A 20,411-nucleotide genomic window follows, 5' to 3' on the forward strand; every position below is an offset into this window, starting at 1 on the left:
AAATGTTAAATGTGTCAAATTTTGTATAACTTCAGAGTCATATGACAACTGTGACTAAAGGAACAAAATTTAAGACCCTAATGACATGACAAGATTGGTCGTACAACAACTGAAACTTCACAGAGGCTTTGCAGAACTGGTTTAAGAATATGAAAAATATCATGTATTTGTGTTAATAACTAAACAAAACCTCTAGATAAAATCATAATTTTAGAAGGATGAAAACTGTAAGAATGAGTGTTAATATATTTTTCACTTCATTAACATTGCTATGTAATTTATGTGGTAATTTTAGAACCAAACACCTCTTTTTATATATACACAGTGTGAATACATATTCTCTAAAGTAAAGATTACAACTGGAATTGGTGCTCAAGCAATTTTCATTTTAATTATATGCTTATCAGTTTTGCTAAATTAAACAAACTTCTACCTACCCACACACCTTCCCACAGCAAAACAAGATTTGTCTAAAAGACCTAAATTTTCTCTGCAAGAGTTCTACTTCAGTAACTGAAAACCTGCATTTTTCAGACAAAGAAATCTCTGATCTGTGGTCAGCTGGAATCTTATTGATGGCTTAAGGAAAGCTATTTAAGGTCTGATCAAGTCATGTTTGCCTGAAAAAAAAATCATGAAAGGGTTTTGTAAGTTTTCTGCTAAGAGTCTCATAATATTTTTGTGCACTGATGCTTCACAGGGTATTAGATATCATCACATATGAACTATGTTGAAAGTCCTCTCAGTTCTGGCACAGTTTTTGCATCACTCTCATCAAGCGGGATGGCATAAAATTCATTCCCCATTGCTCATGGGAGGTGCACTTGAGTTATAGAGCAACATCCTTCATGGATACAGGAGAATATATTTGTGAGTTGCTAACAAGAATATTCATGGCATTACCTATCCTCCCTTCCTGCACAAGAGGTGGAAAACAGTGTGTGCCAATTTCAGTAAATGCTTTTCTCCATCAATTACAGAACCACAAAGAAACAGGTATTTCAAGACTATCCTTTGACAAGAAAATGATGTGAAAATTAATGGAAATTGAAATCATATCCAGTGCTCCTATTAGGCCAACTCTTTAAATACTTGAGTCATTTCTCTTGCTACCTCAAACAACAGTGATCTGTGTTGCTCATCTAAAAGTTCTGGATTCTGAACTCTCTGACAAGTCATATAAATTTTCAGTTGTATATACTGAGCTGCAACTCATTATATATTAATTCTTTCTTGATTCCTAGTACTGCTCTGCCTGAACTAGTACCACTCAAGTTTTGTGCTTCTGGTTCTTTCTTACCACATTTCTTGACTTAGATAAAAACTTCAACAAATAAGTTTTTGGAGTTATTCTCAACTTACACAGTTGCTGTCATGGTCTGCTCTTACCCCAACATAGTGCCAGCAAAAATGCAGGACACGGAAAAATAATCTTGCAGACTCAGCAAAAAAACTCCCACCCAACAAGAAAAGGGGAACCAGCATCCCAAAGTGCCAAAACTCTCTCAATCCCTCTCCTCTACACCCTACTTTTTTTTAATTAAAAAAACCCCCAAAAGTCAGAGAAAACAACAAAAAAACCCCACCAAACCAAAAAAGCAAAACCAAAAAAACCCAAAATCCCCCAAAACAAAAACCCAAACCCCATGATTCACTGCATGAGCATTTAATCACTTCAAGCCAAATCAGGGCTTTAAAGCTCCTTATTTTGACACTCTCCTAAATAGAGCACCCCTCTCAATTCCATTAATTCTTCTTAAAGTAGAACTAAACCTATTTAGTTCAGGCATGAAGAACACTTGCTACTCTGATATTTTTATTTAACAATAACTAAAAATCATTTGCAGTGCTATGCCTAAAAATTGAGTGAAGAGTCACATCTAGAAAAATCTACAAAAAGATCCAAGCAATTAAGGTGACAAAGGATTTAGACTTAACAAGTTCTTGAAGATGCCATACCCAAAAATTATAAGAATAGAATGCAGTTACTGTTATAACTGGTAGCTCAGTGGCCCTTCTCTCCCACCAATAATCTGTCCAGTGACTATGCAACATTCACAAATCATTAAATTTCATGGTTTACTTATAAAGAACTCACTTGTAGCATATTAAGAATGATGGATCCTTTGGGTCCCATCTTCCCATCATTCACAAGCATCAAAAAAGATTTGTCACTCCGTGGGCCACGGAATTGCTAATTTCTGATTAAATTGGCAGTCCTGTCCTAGCACTTAGTACTTACAGCTGGTACTTATGACTTGAAGCAAATAAAGTTTCTTTTCCTGTAAATCCTATACTTTGCCACTGAAAGATTCATCAAGAAAGGTTCTGTCCAATTTGCTATGTAAGATAGTTGTTTTCCATGTTTTAACTAGCAATGTATTATGCATTCCTCAAGCAGTTTCTCTGAAGTTTTCAAGGCAGTGGAACTGCATACACAAAATAGCATTTTATACCTAAGTTTAGTTGCTGCTGATATAGAGAGTATTCATAGGTTTTTGCCATTAATATTTTACATGCAAAATCAATTTGGAAATTACCACAGAACAGTTAAGCACCCCTGAGAATAACTCTGCAGAGTGTATAAAATACTGCATTAAATCCAAAGCTATTTTTTAAACCTATCTTGACTTCCACTGCTGCTGACTGATCAGTCAGCTCTTTAGGTAGGTTGCTTTGATTGAAAAGCCTTTTTTTGCCAAGGCAGAACTCTCTCACTGCCTGTGTTCCTGAAAACTTTTGGTCCCCTTTGACTACTACCATATGGCATAGTTGTATTGTTGTCATCCACTGCAGAGTATTTTACTTAAAATTTTGGAAGGAGTGCTCTGATGGTGTTTGCTGCCACCTTGAGTTCTACCTCGTTAATGGTGAAGTCTGCACAGTTGACAGGAAAAACCACTTGGTACGAATGGTGTTACATAAAAAGCCTAAATAAATACCACTTCAGGCATTACAGAAATATATCCTGCTTTGAGGTCTAAAATAAAAGTGAGAATCCATACTACAAATACATCCCAAGCAACTCTGCTCTGGTGGCTTTCAGTGTTTGCTTGGTTTGGTGGGGATCAGGGAATGGACACCATTCCCACACAAAGAATTATGATTACCTCATGCACGATGCCAGAAATAAAATATCAAAAAGTTAGTCCCTGTGTAGGTAGCTTTTGCTTTCAAGATGAAAAGAAATTTTTAGAGAGAGAGAGAGAGAGAGAGAGAGTAGGAAAGCTTGGAACAATTACATTAGCTTGTCAGCTGAAAATATTACTGCCTAAACCTCATATTTTAGAGTGGGAATTATTTGAACTGAAAAACCTGTGGGCTTTATTTCCCTCAATTTCTTTCTGTAAATGAGAATAGGCTTTTGTGAAAAATGTTTTAGTATCTGTGTTTTATTCCATGGTGCTCTCCAGGAACAAAAGTAGCACAGGAAGTTGTAGACTCCTCCTGTCTTGTGTGCTATAAACTATCTTTCCCTTCCTTAAAAAATTCATATAGTCACAGATTTTAAAATGCCATTGTTCTATGGTTTTCAGGACCAACTATTATCCATTCACACCTTACTTAGGTCAACTAAGTTGGCAGAACAAGACTGGCAGAAGACAGAAAATATGCCTCCAGCTGGCAGTTTTTAAAACCTGCAGAAGTTCAAAGAAGCTGAGAGGCTGATGTATGAAAGAGCAGCACTCAAGGCACAAAGATGAAAGATAAAAGTCTTTTATGCTTTAATGTGCATTAGAAATTGAAAAATACAAGTTTTCACTGTGCTGCTGTATGAGAACATTACTATTGACATACACTTACCTAGGATGATTGCAGTATATCCCAGGGAGTTGAAATGCAACTCACAGCAAAGAAAAAAAAAAAAATCCAGAGACTATGCAGTGTAATTTCCCCTAGAATTTTAATTGAAACTGATTTTATCGCTTTTTTATAGGAAATAGCTGTTTGGATGGGTTCATAAATGAAAGGATGGAATGACTCTAGTATTTAAAGAAAACAGCTAGGGAGATTTTTTCTTTTGTATAACTAAGGGCCAAAAAGCAAGTACAACCCATTGGAATGCATTTTTCTGTCATGATTAAGAACACTATACTATCTTATTAAAAAAGTTATTCAGAAAAATTTTTACAAATAAACAAAGAACTTATGTATAACATGACAAAACTATAATTTTATCAAGCACAAAAAACCAAGTTCATACTTCTTTTAAAAAAGAAAGACTGGAAAAAAATTCTTTCTGATCCCATCCAAAAACCTTAAGGAAATGCCCGGCCTCCGTATAATTTTTAATTCAGGTTGCAATTTTAAGTATGGTATAACTAATAAAGCCCAAAAGCACTTTTAAAAAAATTATAGCTTATGTAACTTCTCATGTCATTCACATTAGAGTTCTTCTGCACGTATTTCTTTGCAGAGGTTATTTTCTACAGCACTATCATGCATTCTAATGTTTTATGTATCCGAGAATAATGTAAAGGTCTCTCCTCTGCTGAGTCCAAACCTTGTTAATGTTATATACCCATATTTGATGACATTTTAAAAAGTCTAAATTATATTATCCTACTTCCTGTAAATCTGAAACTCCAAATAACTCATTTTACATTTCTACTCCAAGAAGCAAATATCTTCTTGCTGAACGCCATGTAAAAAAGTTCTGACTGTACTTAATTCAGACTGAATTAGATGCTGGGCTTTAATAGCAACACTGACTGGTTTTGTTTGTTCTTACAGAGACACATTATTGGGCATAACTGCAGCAAATCTCTAAGACCACAGGGTCCTCCTAATCATGTACTCATACCTGTATGCAAATTAACTCGATCAAGATTTCACACAGTGCAAGGACTTCAAAAGTCTTAGAGATTTAAAAGCCTAGGCAAGTTTTCATTTTTATCTGAACACAAGGAAATACCACAATATTCCACAAAGAACAAATATAAGTATTGTAGGTTTCTTTGGAATAAATGTGAAAGCAAATGCAAGTAAGATTGTAAAAACTGACATATTTCTTCACAATAAAGGAATTTACCAGGGATAGAAGCTTGTACAGATGAGTTTTCTATATACAGCAATTCCACCAGATGCAATCCCAATCATAAGATCTAGATTATGGAGATCCTGAAAAATAAAAACACTGTAAGAACACAGATGTAGTTTGTGTCATTTACATTTATCTACTAATAAGTTTATTTTCAAGCTTTCTATACTTAAATTGCTACGCTTGAGGAAAAAATTCAGTGATATTTTTGAGTATTGATTTTCATGCATGTCTTTCCTTTGATGTTATCTATTACATATTCTAAATATTATTCATTCATTAAAACAAGTTGTAATGTTCATCCTACTACCCTGGATATTCCTTAGGTCTGTATCAAGAGTAAAATTGCAAGTCTAGTCTTATTCATTTCAGGAAAGAAGTTGAAGTACTTCCCAAGATTAGTCAGGTAAATGTCACAGAATTTTGGGAACTCAACAAAAATTCCCTGATTATAAGCAGTTTAAAAAGAGACAGGAAATAATTCCTTACTTTTTCCTAAAAAGTCTTACCAAGAAAGAGTGCACAGGAGGTGATCACAATTTTGCATATGAGAGTATGTTGGAGAAAGACACGTGTACATGAATATTTGATATGCTAAATGAAATCCATTATTAACTAAATCAAAAGCTGTGCATTAGCTTAACACATGCAACTGTGGAAAAAAAAAATTATAAATTTACAATCCTTTCTAGATATTGAGATACTCAAGAGGAAATACATTCTTCCATATAAACAAACACTGAGTCAAAAAAACCAAAAAGGCAGGGAGGAGGATGCTGGATGGTCATTTTGAGCCTAAACCCAGACTGATGTTAGAGAAGTTAGAAATCTTGACTTCCCATTTCTTATGATCAAGACACACTAATATGTTATTACACAGATTTCTAAACAGAGATAAATGCATACATAAATCCACATGTAAGTGGAATCCACTGTTTAGAATACCAGGTTTGACTCAAAGGTAATTTCAGGCTGTTTTTTTAAAGGACAGCCAGTGGTACCAGACTCTTTTAAAGCCGTCAGTAGCACAGTTGGTCCTCTAGATGGTACTCTGGGCTCAATTAATAGATCGCTTTCCTCCATGTCCAATCCCAATTTCTTTATATTAATAAGGTACAGTAAAAACGGAACAGGTAGTACATGCTCTGACAATAGTGTGGAAAGCCTACAATAAATCCTTTAAAAATAGTTTAATAGAAGTGAGATACAGGCACATGAATTAGTGAAGTCCAACCTAATTTGCAAAGCACAATACAGGAATCCAGAATTGACATCCCTTTATTTTAATGTTTGGGAAGAACACTGAGGTATTCAGGAGATTAACTGCATGTAATTTAGCTTTTTCTGCCATGATATGGCCAACCTAAAGCAGAAAATTGTATTATTAGCACTTGGAACTTTTTCCAGGTTCCTGCTTTTAAAAATCAATACTGGGAACTAAAAACAGCTTTAAGAGTAAAGGCTGAAAATTGACATGATTAAGCAGAAATAAAGGATTATCTAAACACTTGATAGGGATTAATGAGGCTAAACTACTCTATTTTCTCCAGAAGCTTTGTCAGAACAAAGTTCATTCCTCACCCTTCACTGCACCAGTCCAAACCACTAATCTCCCATGTTACTTGTTACTATGAATTCTCTGTGTTAAGACTAAGAAACACAAAACCAAAATGTTGGAATAGCATAAAGAGAGGGTGTCTTATATGAAATATGATACTGATGCGCAGTTATCTCCCTTTCAAAACATTTATGCTGTTAAATTGAATGACAAAGAAATAACATGCATATATTTATAAAAAAAACCCCAGGTAACATGAAGAATAATAAAAAAGTTGCAAAGATAACAAATTATCATGCCAGGCACCTAGTTAGTTAAGAACTGATTCGCATTTGATTTAATTTACAATTACCATCTTGATTTTTGTAGATATGGAAATAATATTGATTCAACAAATTTCCTATCTTCAACTCTCTGAGTAAAAATGAAAGATGAGTTAACAGCAGATTAATTATTGAGCAGATGGGATAGTGGTCCAGAGTCAAAAGGAGATTAGGAATTCAAGAAATATCAATATACTTTTAAGATATTGAATTCACTCTCCTGAGTCTCCTAACACCATTGCATTTTTTAATATTTTAGCAGTTCAGATTTTTCATCAGAAAAAAAGCAGAAGTGTCTGCAGATGAAAACTGAGCTCAGATCAAAGTTGCATGTTTAGCAAGTTGCTAAAAAGAAAGCTCACCTATGTCAAATATTTAACTTTGCATCATAAAACAAAAAGATTAAGGAAACTATATATTCATCTGCTCTTCAAGAAACATTACCCAAAAGTATCGAACTCTCAACCACCAGTACAGGAGCACCAGCTTCTTTGGGCCATTAGTATAAAAGCCAGGTGTTACCTGGTTCTTCTGCCATACACAATCTAAGAGGAACAAGATCATCAGAATCCACAGAGACAAAGCCTCTCACAGAGACACAGTTTAATTAGCCCCTGATAAATCTGTTCAAGGCACTGGGATGTGACAAAACTGGAAGGATGATCTAAAAGCAGTACTGAGTAGAGGGAGGATATCAGGAAGCACTGTAAACATCCATGCCAAAGCAGGGGCATGACAGAGTAGCCTCTGTGAAGAAGCAGCTTATAACCTTCACTGCAAACTTTTCACAGGCCCCCAGGAGCAAAACCAACAATACCGTGTCGGCTGAGAGGTTTGCCTCATGGCATTCAACCCAAGCAATGACTTGTAACTGATGTTTTGGAAGTACAAAACTTCAGAGACAACCAACTACACCCCTACTAACAACTCCCCTTCTCAGCTTCTGGTCATTTACAGCTAGAGGATTTCCTGGTTTAGAAGCTTCTTTTATGTTTAATGGACTCCAGTGACTGCCTAACTGCTCCTGATAGCTATTTCACCTTGGGCATCCATTAAAATAGCAGTAATGCTTACAGTTCAGCTGCAGCCTTACAGACAAAATTCCTGTACTTAAACCTGTCTCTTTCTGGGTAGACTGAAGATCCTTAAATCTTTTATTACCAAAGCAAAAAAAAAAAGTAAAAAAAATTGTTGGCTATTCACATCCTCCATGCTGTTCACCTGCTACAGAAGGCTTTTCCTTAAAACATTTATGATTGTTATCCTTGTATGTTCTTTTCTTTTTCCATTACCCACTTTGAGATAAGGAAGGGAGACAAAGAATGAAGTTCAACATTCAAATGATATCGAAACTCAATTTGAAAGGTAGCATGGCATTTTCTGGTTTGCTTTCTATTTCCTTCCTAGCAGCTTCTAAATGTACAGATGTCTAATTCAACTTCTGGGAAAGACAGATCACTTCTAATATTTCATCCTTCAAAAAAACTGAATTGCAATAAAGCTATTATTTTGAATTGAAACAGAAGCAAGATGGTCTGCAGTGAAATTTCATTTTGCTGAAAATGTCTGAATCCAGTCTACCTTCACTACTTGGCACTGGTATGACTACTGCTGACATCCTGCATGCAGTTCAGTGGCCTGCAGCTCAGGGAGGATAATGGAAACTGGAAGAGCTTTCAGAAACAGCATCCCATTAATATTAAGAGACTAGACACATAGTGGAAGTCTTAGCACTCAAGCTGTCTTATCAAAATACTAGGCTATAATATAAGTTAAAAGGCAAATATCCAATCAAGCTAAGTGCATATAGTGAAATCTCAAGTGTAAATGTAAGAGCTTCTTCAATAAAGTAGAAAGGTGACAGATGACCCAATGGACAGACGGTGTACCTATACAAAGTCAGATTTAATAGGACAATTTCCTTTCCTTTCCACTTTTCTCCATTCTTAAAAAAAAAGCCTCTACCTTTTGAGCACTGCATTTCATGAATATGAATTTAATTACAGTGGCTTCATATAGATGTATTTTAGGAATTCCTAGAAATCCAATGCAACACTCACTTATTTGTGGAAGCATAAAGAAAAACAAGAAGAAAATATCATGCTGAAAGGAAGCAAATTACTCATTCTATTTCTTCCTTATCATTAGAGAAATTTAAGAATTTTTCATTATAACTCTCAGTTTCAGGATTATTAACAAAACTGGGAAAAATGTTAAAACTAGAAGTCATCTTCACCTAGGAAATCAATTACCTGTAGTACACTTCCCTTAGTTTTTACACTACAAGCCTTATACCAAAACAATTTACTATTGCATAGAAGCACAAATGGTAACTTGCACACTAGGATGCAAATAAAAAGGCATTTTGGGGATTGACTTCAGATGAATAGTGTAGTCAAAAAATTAAATAGCAGTAGCCAGAGAAATACTAGGACATGTTTCTTATCAATGCACACCCTGTATCTAAAAGATTTCAAATACATTTTTAGTAGTCATCTCTCAAGCTGTTAAATACTTCTCATATTTAGCTTGGAATCAGGGAATACAGGAATTTAAACAAAAAGAAATCAAAAACCCTCTATATTCTTAACATTTAAGAAATGAGTGCTAGAAATTCAGAGAAATTAAACTCTTAAAACACCTGCCAACTAATAGCACTAAACAGAGCATTCACTTTCATTCATGCTAAGACACTCAGAAACCTTAGAAAAATTATTAAATAAAATATATTGCAGTAATAAAAGATATCTTAAAAATACATTGTTACACTTTTGAGGAGCTCTAGGTTATTTGGTTGAAATTCCAGCACCTATGTTACACAGAAGTTATTGGAAAATTACCCACCTCTAATTAAAAATAAAATGTGATAAAGTCAATATGTAAATACTACTTTTTTTTACGGCTATTAACTCACATTAAAAAAAAATTACTTTCCAAGGGAAAAATTACAATGTAAACATACTCTACCACTGTGCAATTCCACTCCATAGAATTCAAGTGTTCGTGCTATATTTATATAGCAGGATTCTGCTTCAGATTGCTTGAGGCCACTAAAAGAAGGGGAAAAATAATAAATATGAACCACAGACAAGTCAAAAATAAAAGATACTATATTATATTTATTCCAAATGCATAAAACTAGAATAATGCCACAGTCCAGTGTCTGAGAAATAACCCCATATTCATTAAGTAGTGCCATGAATTCTCCACTAGTGAAAGCCCTGCTCAGTACTCTCAAAAAATTAAGTGAATTATACACAATTTTATTACCTTAGCCATTCTGGACTAGCTCTTTTTAGAAAAATCTTTTTTATCTGTTATGTTCAAAGGGATGAGGAAACTATTCCCCTATAAAATCTTTGTAGTAAGAAGCTGTATCTATAAATATTCTGTATTTCATAGTCTCTCAGAAGGAAGTCATTTAGAAGAAAGATTAGAAGCATGAATGTGCTAATAAAATAAAGGGGAGAGAGCAGATTAAAAGTTAAAGTTATGAAACTCACCAAGGAAAAGCCATCCAAGTTAACTAACCTACAATCTCTAAGTCCTAAAATACTTTTTTTGTCCTGCAGCTAAGACATACAAGAATTTGACTTTCTTATCTTCAAGAAAGCTTCTCCAAGTGCATGTTAAAACAACTCTTTGCTAGGTGAGCTTCCAAAACAACATGCATAAAATTACATTAATCAAATGCAATTTAGGTGCAGCCTGCAAAAAGCTAACATAACATTGATTTATGTTAAGAATTCCAGCATCTATTGCTTTCAATTAATATCCCTCCTTTTAAATGCAAAGCCATCAAAATACTATGCTGTGAAACAGCCATTCTAGGAAATACTACATCATGCTCCAGAAAACTGAAAGCTACCTTGAACTAGAAAGCCATGGTCAGTGTGGCTTGAGGATGTCATAATATTGGCAACAAAAGAGCAAAGACAAAAAAAGAGAGCAGTTTGTCACAATCCTGAGCTAAACTGGTTTCTCAGATCTACACATACACTGACTACTGTCACCTGACAAACTTTAATAGATCTTATATCTTTAACTGTGTCAGAAAATTACAAAAGCAAACCAATGCAAAATGGCCATTTTGTTATATAACAGGATGCTGAATATATTTGCAAGAATACATTACTGTCATTTTAAAAAATTCCATCAAGTACTTTGTTCAGAAAGTCTGCTGCACACCAACAGGATATACCTGCAAATTTTAATTCTCAACTTGCATACTCCATCTACACCAGATCTTGAAGGGCCAGCAAATATCACAGCACAGACTCAGGTTTTTTCACTTATTGTTGTTACACCCTCCTACTCAATTAGAGGTGAAATGAAACCTTCATATCCCCAAGCAGATGATAGTCATTCAGTGAGATACACAGGCAAGAGGAAACTGGTCTTGATTCCAATTTTTATAGTTGTTGATACACAAAGACTAAAGAACCTCATCTGAAATATAAGCATTCTATTTAGTTTCAAATGCATCCTTCTCTTCAAACGACAGCTGGATGTAGCAAGCACTGTGAAAATTTTACCAATCTGGACAATAACTGCATCCTAAGATCTCAGGCTGCTTATGTGACTAAGTAAAACACAGCAGGAAAACCACATTAAAACCAACTACATACAGAAAAATCCCCATATGGATTTAGGGACGAACACAGAAGGAAAATTTCTGAAGATATACCAGTTAAATATGACAATAGTTTCTTTCTTAACAGCTACATACTGAGCTAAACTGGTTAGTGTGTCGTGGACTTGTTCAGAGAATACTTCCTCAGATTTTGCAAACCAACATAAAACCTAGGTAACAGAAACCTTACAACGAGTTACAAAACATAACAACACAAGACATAACATCACTTCTCACTTCTGTATTTCAGCAATTCAAGCCTTTTTCTTTTCCTTTGTGAAAGTTTCCCAAAGGATAGACACTAAAGAATGAAAAAAGAATAGATGCTTATAGAGTTGGCTTTAAACCCCTGTAATCTAAGAATATTGATTTCAAAGCTATTATAATTTACAGATAACCTACATGGTTTACAGCAAATATTATTTACTCCAGATCAGCAGAACTCTCATTCCAAAGCAACAATGTTCTCTCAAAGGGTGAAAAAGTAAATTCTTCCTTTCCATCTTTCCTTCCCAGCAGCTCTGGTGAACACCAGAACCATTCTTGTCAAGTATGTTCTTGGCACTGATCTAGTCAAATTCGTGTCCCAGACATAAGTATTCTCTATGAATTCTAAAGGAGTATGCAGGAAATACTTCCAGGACAAAAATAATTTGTCTGCCTCTCCTTGCACTCTGAAGTAAATTGGTCTTAAGAGCCAAGTTTCAAAAAAGGTGTTAAAACAATAAAGAAACACTTTTTCCAGTCCAATCTACTCAGTATTTTTATTCAGACCTTCAATTACCAACACCTCTGATAATTCCAATACAGAAGTTAAACTTCTCAGTCATCAAGGCTTCACTCTACCAAAGACACTCAATGAAAGCATTGATTTCACTGAAAGGACCCAGAGAAGAAAGAAGCCTTTCCAACAGACCCCACCACATCTTAGTTGGGACCAATTGTAACTTCTGATCTTTCCTCTGCAGGACATAACCAGTTTTATATCTCCTGTTACCACAGCACTGAATACATGAGCTCAAACCAGCCACTCCAAGACTCTTCAGAAACTTCCCTCAGTGGTCTCCAAGATGACTACTTCCTAAAGACAAGCAGATTTCTTCACTCCTGTCTAAAAGTCCCCCTCAAAAAACTACTGAGCCTACTGGAAACTGCAAATTAATTCAGAAGGAGTAGAGGCATCAGCTATTGTGTCCAAACACGAACTGTTTGGATAGCAGTCCAGATTAGTACCTCCAACAGAAAGGACAGCTAGAGTCCAGAGTTCAGTGGTTATCTTCTTTTGCCCCATAAATGACAATGCATGCTCTCAACTGCGAGGGAGCACATGTGAAGTTCAGAACTACTCACTACACCCACTAGCAGTAAAGAAAATAGAGGGAAAAGTAAGAGTATTGAGAAAAAAAACCAGCTGAGGGACATTAGGAAGAGATGAAAATGGAAATATTTCAGGGTATAAATCAAAGAAACTAAGACAGCGGGGAATTAGCTCTGCTGCAGTTAACATACAAACAGAGAAAACAAGTCTACAGAGATTTGGATTTCATTTGCTCACAGACAATTTCTTAGATTGGCATATTTGCATTCAGCTTGCAAGTATCTGATCAACACCACTAATTCCAAAGCTGCAGTCTTACAAGAGACAAATCAGCAGGGTCAGAAAAAACAATTAGCAATGCACTGACTGGAATATTCTGTTACAGCCTTCATATTACACTCAGGAGAAGGGAGCAATAGCACAAATTTCATTGAGGTGTTTTATGGTTATGCTGTTTATTGGAGTTTTTTTCCACATATATAGACAAAAAAAATTACAGTATTTGAAAAATGATCAAATGTCCTTCACCCAGAAAACCCCTCAAACATCTAGTATAGTGTTCTAGATTGCTGCCTTTAACAATGTATAAGGCTAACTCATCTACTGGAGGTTATAACTAGAAATTTATTTAAATGTTTCAGCACATTAGCATCATATTCTGAATATAATTAATCTAGCACCTCTATGCTAAACCCAAGTATTTCATTTAACAGAAGCTATATGGAATACAACTGGCTGTTGTCATGAAAGTACTAAGAACTTGAGTCTTCCTTTTGACATCTTTTCTTTCTTTAAAAGCTCAAGAGGTGAGAGAGAACTAAAAGTTCATGTTACCTGTGTTGCTCATGTAGCGTTTCTACTTTGGTAAGAAAATCTTTGTTCTGCTCCGGTATAAAGTTGTAATTTGACAGATATCCTGAACAATGCACTGAAGCATTATAGTCTCCAAGTTGTGCTGTTAAGAAACAAGAAACAAGAAACACATATACAAAGTTTTCATAGTTAATTGGATTGTTGTTTAGAATAAATTCCTTCTCATTAAAACATGGACACATATGGGGAAATGCAGGAATTACCAATTATTTCCCAACATACACAGGGAACTGTATGACACCAGTGAAGAAAGGTTTTTTTCAAAATACACTAACCATAACTATAATCTCAGGTACTGAATGACTCAGTACTCTATTTAGTTACTTATATAGCCCCACTTTTGCACCATAAGCTGTAACAGCACCAGACAGACATCACGTGCCGAGCCAGCACAGACGTGCAGTACTGTAACATCAGAGAACACCAAATTGCTTCAGTAAGAGATGGCAAATGAAATCAATTTGACACATTTACTTGACTATAACATATTAGAAATCTTCAACAAGACCTGTCACTTAAAAAGCATCTCCTCTTCACAAATTCGGGTGGAAATCACTTTACTGCGAACTATGGCACTGTCCTAGAAATTCAGCTGTGAATTACTTAGGAGAACATGTGAAATAACTGCTGATTTACACATAACATTATCAAGCTGCTACAAAAGGTAAATAACTATAACCTGTACTAGTCTTCTTTTTTGTAAGGAGCATGAAATAGTGATTATAAAGCCTTAAAGTTTTCCAGAAGTTATTGGTATGGTTTGCAAATTAACACAAAAGAAGGTAACTGATAGGCTGCAAACAACTCAGCATAGAAAGCCCCTCAAGTAAATCAAAGTTCAAGAGCACACTTTTAGGATATACTATCATTAATACTACCAATATTTTCCAGAAAATATAAAACAAAAGTAAAAAAGAGATATTTAAATGATTCAAGTTGAGGGGCAGGAGAGGCACATCAGAAATAACTTACACCTGCAGTAATTATGTAGGATCTGTAATGCAGGGGATAACTAATATTCGCCACTTATATATTCAAACAGCGTGATTTATATGGCCCAGAAAATGGAACTACTATGATACAAGACAATTCCCAGACAAATGCAGTCAAAAGTTAATATTGTTATACAACTAATTGTTTGCACCAAGAGAAACATTTAAATAAAAAAGGGAAGGATAAAGAGTAACTAATTTACTTTGAATGCAGATGTTCTTGCATGCTTAGTTCTTTCTTTTCAAAGGTAGCATGAACTTTAAATTAGTTAGCAAAATGGCAGGCAAAGGACTAAATATTTACCATTAAAACCAAAACACATATTTGAACATTACTGTCAAATTATCTGAAGAAGAATACAAAAACAAGAAAGAGAAAAACCAAAACAAAACAAACAAAAAAGAAACCAAACCAAGCCAGAAGATGCAGAAGTATCACAAGACACTGAAATAATTTTTAGGAATATCCATATATCAACAAAAACCCAAGCCTGCCAAGGCTAAGACAAAAGCAACAATGATAAAAACAAAAATTGGGAACCTCTAGAACTAAGCAGAATGCTAATAACAGTGTAAAATAAAACCCACAATTTCACAGATTATAGTAGTTGATTGAGGATCCTTTCTTTTGCAAACCATTAACATAACCCATCTTTTCTATGAAACAACCTACATCATCACAGTTTGTTGCAGCCAGTTTGAATCCCAATCTTGCCAATGGGAAAAGACCAGATTGCCAGGAATAAGGCAACGTAATTTTCTAATTGAATTTTCTTTGCAATAGGAAAATATATTTTTACTGTATTTTTACCTTCTCTAAAGAGGACAACTGTTATTCCTTCATACATTTTGAGGTATAGTCTTCTTTCTAATCTTTGAAATAGGCTACTCTGGCTTTTTTTCCCCTATTCCTCCTAGCTACCTGAGGCCATGCCAACAAGGGGAGCAATTTAGCTTCACCAACTCCCTAGCCAGCTGTTACAGTAGAAGAGAAACATCTTGCAAGAATAATGATCTTAGGTAAGATTTATTTATCCAAGTAGGAAAAAAAAGTTAGGACATATCAAGATGCTGGCAAGAATATTAACCCATGACGCTTTGATCTCTTTGTTGGATTTCTCCAGAAGAGAAGGGCAGGAAATATTAAAAACCTACTTCTAAACTGAGTTTCTCCTGACATAGTTTCTGCTCTGATCACAAGTCAGCAGATACTGACTCAATGAAGATAAAGTTACAGTATAAAAATAAGCATATTTTTACCCTTATCCATTCTAGACCACTGTTGCTCTTTAGTTTATTATAACTGGCAAATGATATAAAGTGAGAGAAAATGGAACCAAGGATGAGTCAAAAAACAAAGAAACCCCTGATATTTGAATATCAGAATATTGTATTTTAGAGTTCTATATCTAACATGAAAGGCTTCAAAGACAGGAATATGATGGACCATTCATTTAGAAGGCCATATTCAACAAAAAGAGTACATTTATCTTTTTATTTCTAGTAAAAGAAGAATTCAATTGCCAAGTACCCATGCTGACATACCAAAACACTAGCTCTACAAACTTTCAATACAATAAGAGCTTATAAGTGTTTGAAACACAAGTCTTGAGATCATATATATTTTCATATATATTTACAGAGTATAGGATCTTTCTATGCCTTATTGAAGCCTAAACAAGCTATATATTCTTCATACTTTTTTCAAAAGTAATTTGTTCAGATATCCTTCAAGGTGCAGATGACATATTGTTCTTCAATTCTACAAACTTTGCTTGTAAATAATATTAAAAAAATTTGCATACAAAGTAATAGCACCAGAACCTATTTCTGCACATGGGCGTTTCAAGTAACTTCAGATATAAGAAGGGAAATGTATGAATGGCTCATGGCTAACCATGATGAGAAACCAGTCATAGATCATATGAACAAACTGTTCCAAAGGAATGCCTCTGAAAGCCAGTCTTTGAAAACTGGTTTAAACTTTCTATAGACCTGAGAAGTGGACTAGAAAAGAATCAAGCAGATTCATATTGAATTTGTAACATTTTTGCAAGTTTAATATTTTAGGTCACACGAATAAAGCACAAAAGTGAATTGAGTTGCCTGTTTTAAAAAAAAAAAAAAAGGTAACTACATATGAAGATCAGGTTCCCAGGGGAACAGAAAATAACCAAACAACAGGACAAGTCTAGTACATAAATTGTAAAAAACTTCAGGCATAAAACTGTAGTCCAGAATTAAAACACAGTTAGGATCACATGCCTGGCTCCAAATCAGGACACCAATAATGACTCACATGCTTGAGATGAGGGTGAAATGTAGTATTAAAGGCTAATGATTATCTTCATATGAGCCCTGAGGTACAAAAAGAAAATATCTTAATCTATACAGTTTAATCAGATTAGAAATTTTAAGTGATTGCTTTTTGGCACAAGAAGAGAACGGAAGAAAGGTGAACTTCCTTACATAAACTGTTTCTCAACAGTAACTACAAAGTATTCAAGTATTAAAATGTCTCTGGAATCAGAAAACAAGTTGCTACAGCAGAATTCAGTTTCAAAGAACCAACATAGAAATGTAAACACTTGTTAAAGACAGACTAAAAAGGTCCATTGGAATGAGCAAAAAGACACCATGCTGAAAAAGGTTTTCAGAGAGAAATTCCTAAAAGGACCAAAACCCTCAGAAGTGAATGTTGAGAGGAGGAAAGGTGTTTCAACAAGTGGAACCTGTATCCAAATAAGGATGAGAACACAAACACTAACCCACTCAGCCACTAAGTAATTGTGATGTCCCTACTGGACAAGTAGAACTAGCTATCATGTGAGTTAAAAGTAACTTGTTTTGTAAAAGGAAATAATGCTTCACACTCAAAAGCCCTTACAAAATGTTCAGCCTAGGCATGACTGTAAATAGCTGCTTATGACCACTTACAACAGCTAGCCATTTTGTGGTAAGACAGAATGAGAAATTAGGCATTAATAAAAACAAAGGAACATTTGTAGGGGGAAAAAAAAGAAAACTATGCACACACAATGGTAGTCTCCTAGTTATTTACCACTCCAGAATGAAAAATGAGCCAATCATTGTAATGCCTTTTATTAAAAGACTAAAAAATAAAAATCAGCAACTCAAAACCCAGACACAGTTAAACAACAACACAAAAGAATAGTCTCAAGGAAAAAACAAATTAGAAACTATAAATTATACTGAGTTGTTGCTTCTGCATTTCAAATACAACATGTACTTCAGAAACCATACAGACACAATCAAAAAAAGTATTGAGAAAAGCAAAGTGTAATCCAAAGTACAAAGAGTATTCATTTTGAGAAAGTTTTGGGATAAAAGACTTAAAGGAATAGTTACCAGTACTCCCAAAACATTGTGAGATTTTGCCAAACTAATACATCTGGTCCTCTGCCATATATGTTGTCTCTCAGAATTCACAACTACTCACTTGAGAATCACAAAACCATTTAGGCTGGACAAGACCTCTAAGATCCTAGAGTCCATCCCTTAACCCAGCACTGCTAAGACCACCACTAAAACATGTCCCTCAGTGCCACATCTACACATTTTTTAAATACCTCCTGGGATGATGACTCCACGACTTCCTTGAACAGCCTCTTCCAAAGCCTGACAACCCTTTTGGTGAAGAAATTTTTCCTAATACAGAGCCTAAACCTTCTGTAGTGCAACTTATGGCTGTTACCATGAGTACAATAGTGTGTTACCTGGACCTTGACCTTGGGAAACTCTTCTTTCCCCCTTTTTTGTTATGTTACACAAAAATACTTAATAGGCTCATCCAACTTAAAAATACAGAAGAATAGTATCAAGTCTATGAGGCACTGCAGAAAGTCAGCTCCTTCAGCTACAGCACTGGCCAATATCCCAATCTGGGGTTCTCCACTCTGGAGATTGTACCTTGTTTTGAAGTGTTACAGTTCAAAAAACTATTTGTGGCTTAATGGAAGACCATCACATAAACAACACTTGAAGCAATGATCTCCTGAAGTGGCCTCTGTATTGCCTAACACAACTGTAAAATATAATTAAGGAAAACCAGCCCAAAAGAGCTGGAAAGTTTCTGTATTTAAAGAATCAGAACACTCTTAGAAGATCTGCTGTACAGAGATGCTAGCAAGCTCAGGAGCAGCAATCTAGAATTCAGTGAACCATATGGAAGGGAAATGGGAATGTATTTCAATTAATCTCTCCAAGCTGATTCTTGTATTGTGAGTTTCATGACCATCACACATATAACACTGGCACTGCTGATGACGGGTGCCGTAAGATAGGATAAAAGGTACCTGTGACTGAACAGCACACATGCAGGCTTCAGAAGAACAGATGTGACATGCACACAGTCCTCAGGCTACCCAACACATCTAGTAAGTAATTTCAAATACTGGAAATTCAGCTCAAAGTTCTCTCTATTAATCCAGTCTGATTTTGATTCAAAGGCACAAGGGTTAAAGATGCCCTGGAAAGAGGCAGAAACCTGGCTGATCTGTAAGCAAATCTCTCAGCTTACATGTGATGTCCTTCTGAGCACTATTGCACTTCAAGAAAGCGTGGGTGGGGAGCACACACAGAGAAAAATCCCCAAATGCTAAACATGAAAAGAGAGAGGTCTCCATAAAGTAGGAAGTCTGAGGTTTCAATTTAATTTCTAATAAACTGAGGCAAAATTAAGGCAAGTTAGAAGAAAGAGTCAGGCCTCACTGTGGAGCTGCTGTTGCTATTTCTCTGAGTCTTATAGCCCTCTGGGATATCAGTCTTATGGCATTCCCAAAATTCTAACTCTCTTATTCCCAGTTCCTGAGAGGCTTTCACACTAAGCTCAGCTTTCCTTGACTCCTCATCCTCACTAGCCTTCCTTTCCTTAGAAGAGGTTAAAGTCCATTTGAATCGCTAGCAACCAGTCAATCTCTTTCTGAACAAACTCCCATAGACAGACAGCAGTGTGCTATAGATAATTCCTGGTTCTCAAAGCAGGGCCGAGAGGAGCAATAGCACCGGAAACAAGAGCAACTGATGCTCAGGAAAAAAACCAAGCTTAGAAGCATTCATAACATCTTTGTTGCCTTTATTGCTGGGCTTCAGATTCAAGGCGCAAGTCAGCAATGGATTTATTAACATAAGAGCATATTCTCAAGAAACCCATGGGACTTCTCACATACCAGCAGCTGGGCATTTAAACAATGGCCTGGAAATGGCAATTTGCCACCTGAAGTGATAAAAAACAAGTGGTGCTATCAGCTTTGTGACATTTGAAATAAAAAAAAAAGGAATAGATGTACTGTATAGGTTTCCTTATTTGGTTTTATAGATGGTACAACATTCCCATTTTACACTAGTAAAAACACATGATTTATCATTAAGATTTTTTGGTATGAGTGTATCCCTCCAACTTCACAATGATGAAATTATTTGAAATGCACCTTAAGAAGTTCTTCTTAAAAAAAAGATTTCAAAATCCACTGATCATTTTGTCACAAAGCACATTCCTGATAATACACCAACAACTTATTCTTGAAGTGTCTGAACTATGTCCGTAATCAGGTTCAGTCACATGTTATTTAGACACAGTATTCACACCCACTTGCATTCCCCTGTAACTTAGCACCAGCAGGCAATGCAGGGTGTGCTGCAGCAGGGCAGAGG

At 35.4% G+C, this 20,411-nt stretch overlaps 1 protein-coding gene across 5 annotated transcripts in view; it reads right to left on the reverse strand.

Moving 5' to 3' along the window:
* Positions 1-20,411, reverse strand: part of PTPN3 (protein tyrosine phosphatase non-receptor type 3) — a 164,750-nt gene that overhangs the window by 58,298 nt on the left and 86,041 nt on the right. For 4 of the 5 annotated variants that reach the window (XM_069004158.1, XM_069004157.1, XM_069004160.1 and 1 more), the window contains 3 exons: positions 13,708-13,828; positions 9,885-9,972; positions 5,033-5,121 (listed from right to left, as the gene is read on the reverse strand). In XM_069004158.1, the coding sequence (XP_068860259.1) occupies positions 5,033-5,121; positions 9,885-9,972; positions 13,708-13,828 (298 nt within the window). Of the gene's footprint in view, positions 1-5,032; positions 5,122-9,884; positions 9,973-13,707; positions 13,829-20,411 lie in introns of those variants that run through there. The other variant, XM_069004161.1, reaches the window with a different exon arrangement.

This window comes from Aphelocoma coerulescens, chromosome 2 (genome assembly GCF_041296385.1).
Source record: "Aphelocoma coerulescens isolate FSJ_1873_10779 chromosome 2, UR_Acoe_1.0, whole genome shotgun sequence".
Classification (NCBI taxonomy): Eukaryota; Metazoa; Chordata; class Aves; order Passeriformes; family Corvidae; genus Aphelocoma; species Aphelocoma coerulescens.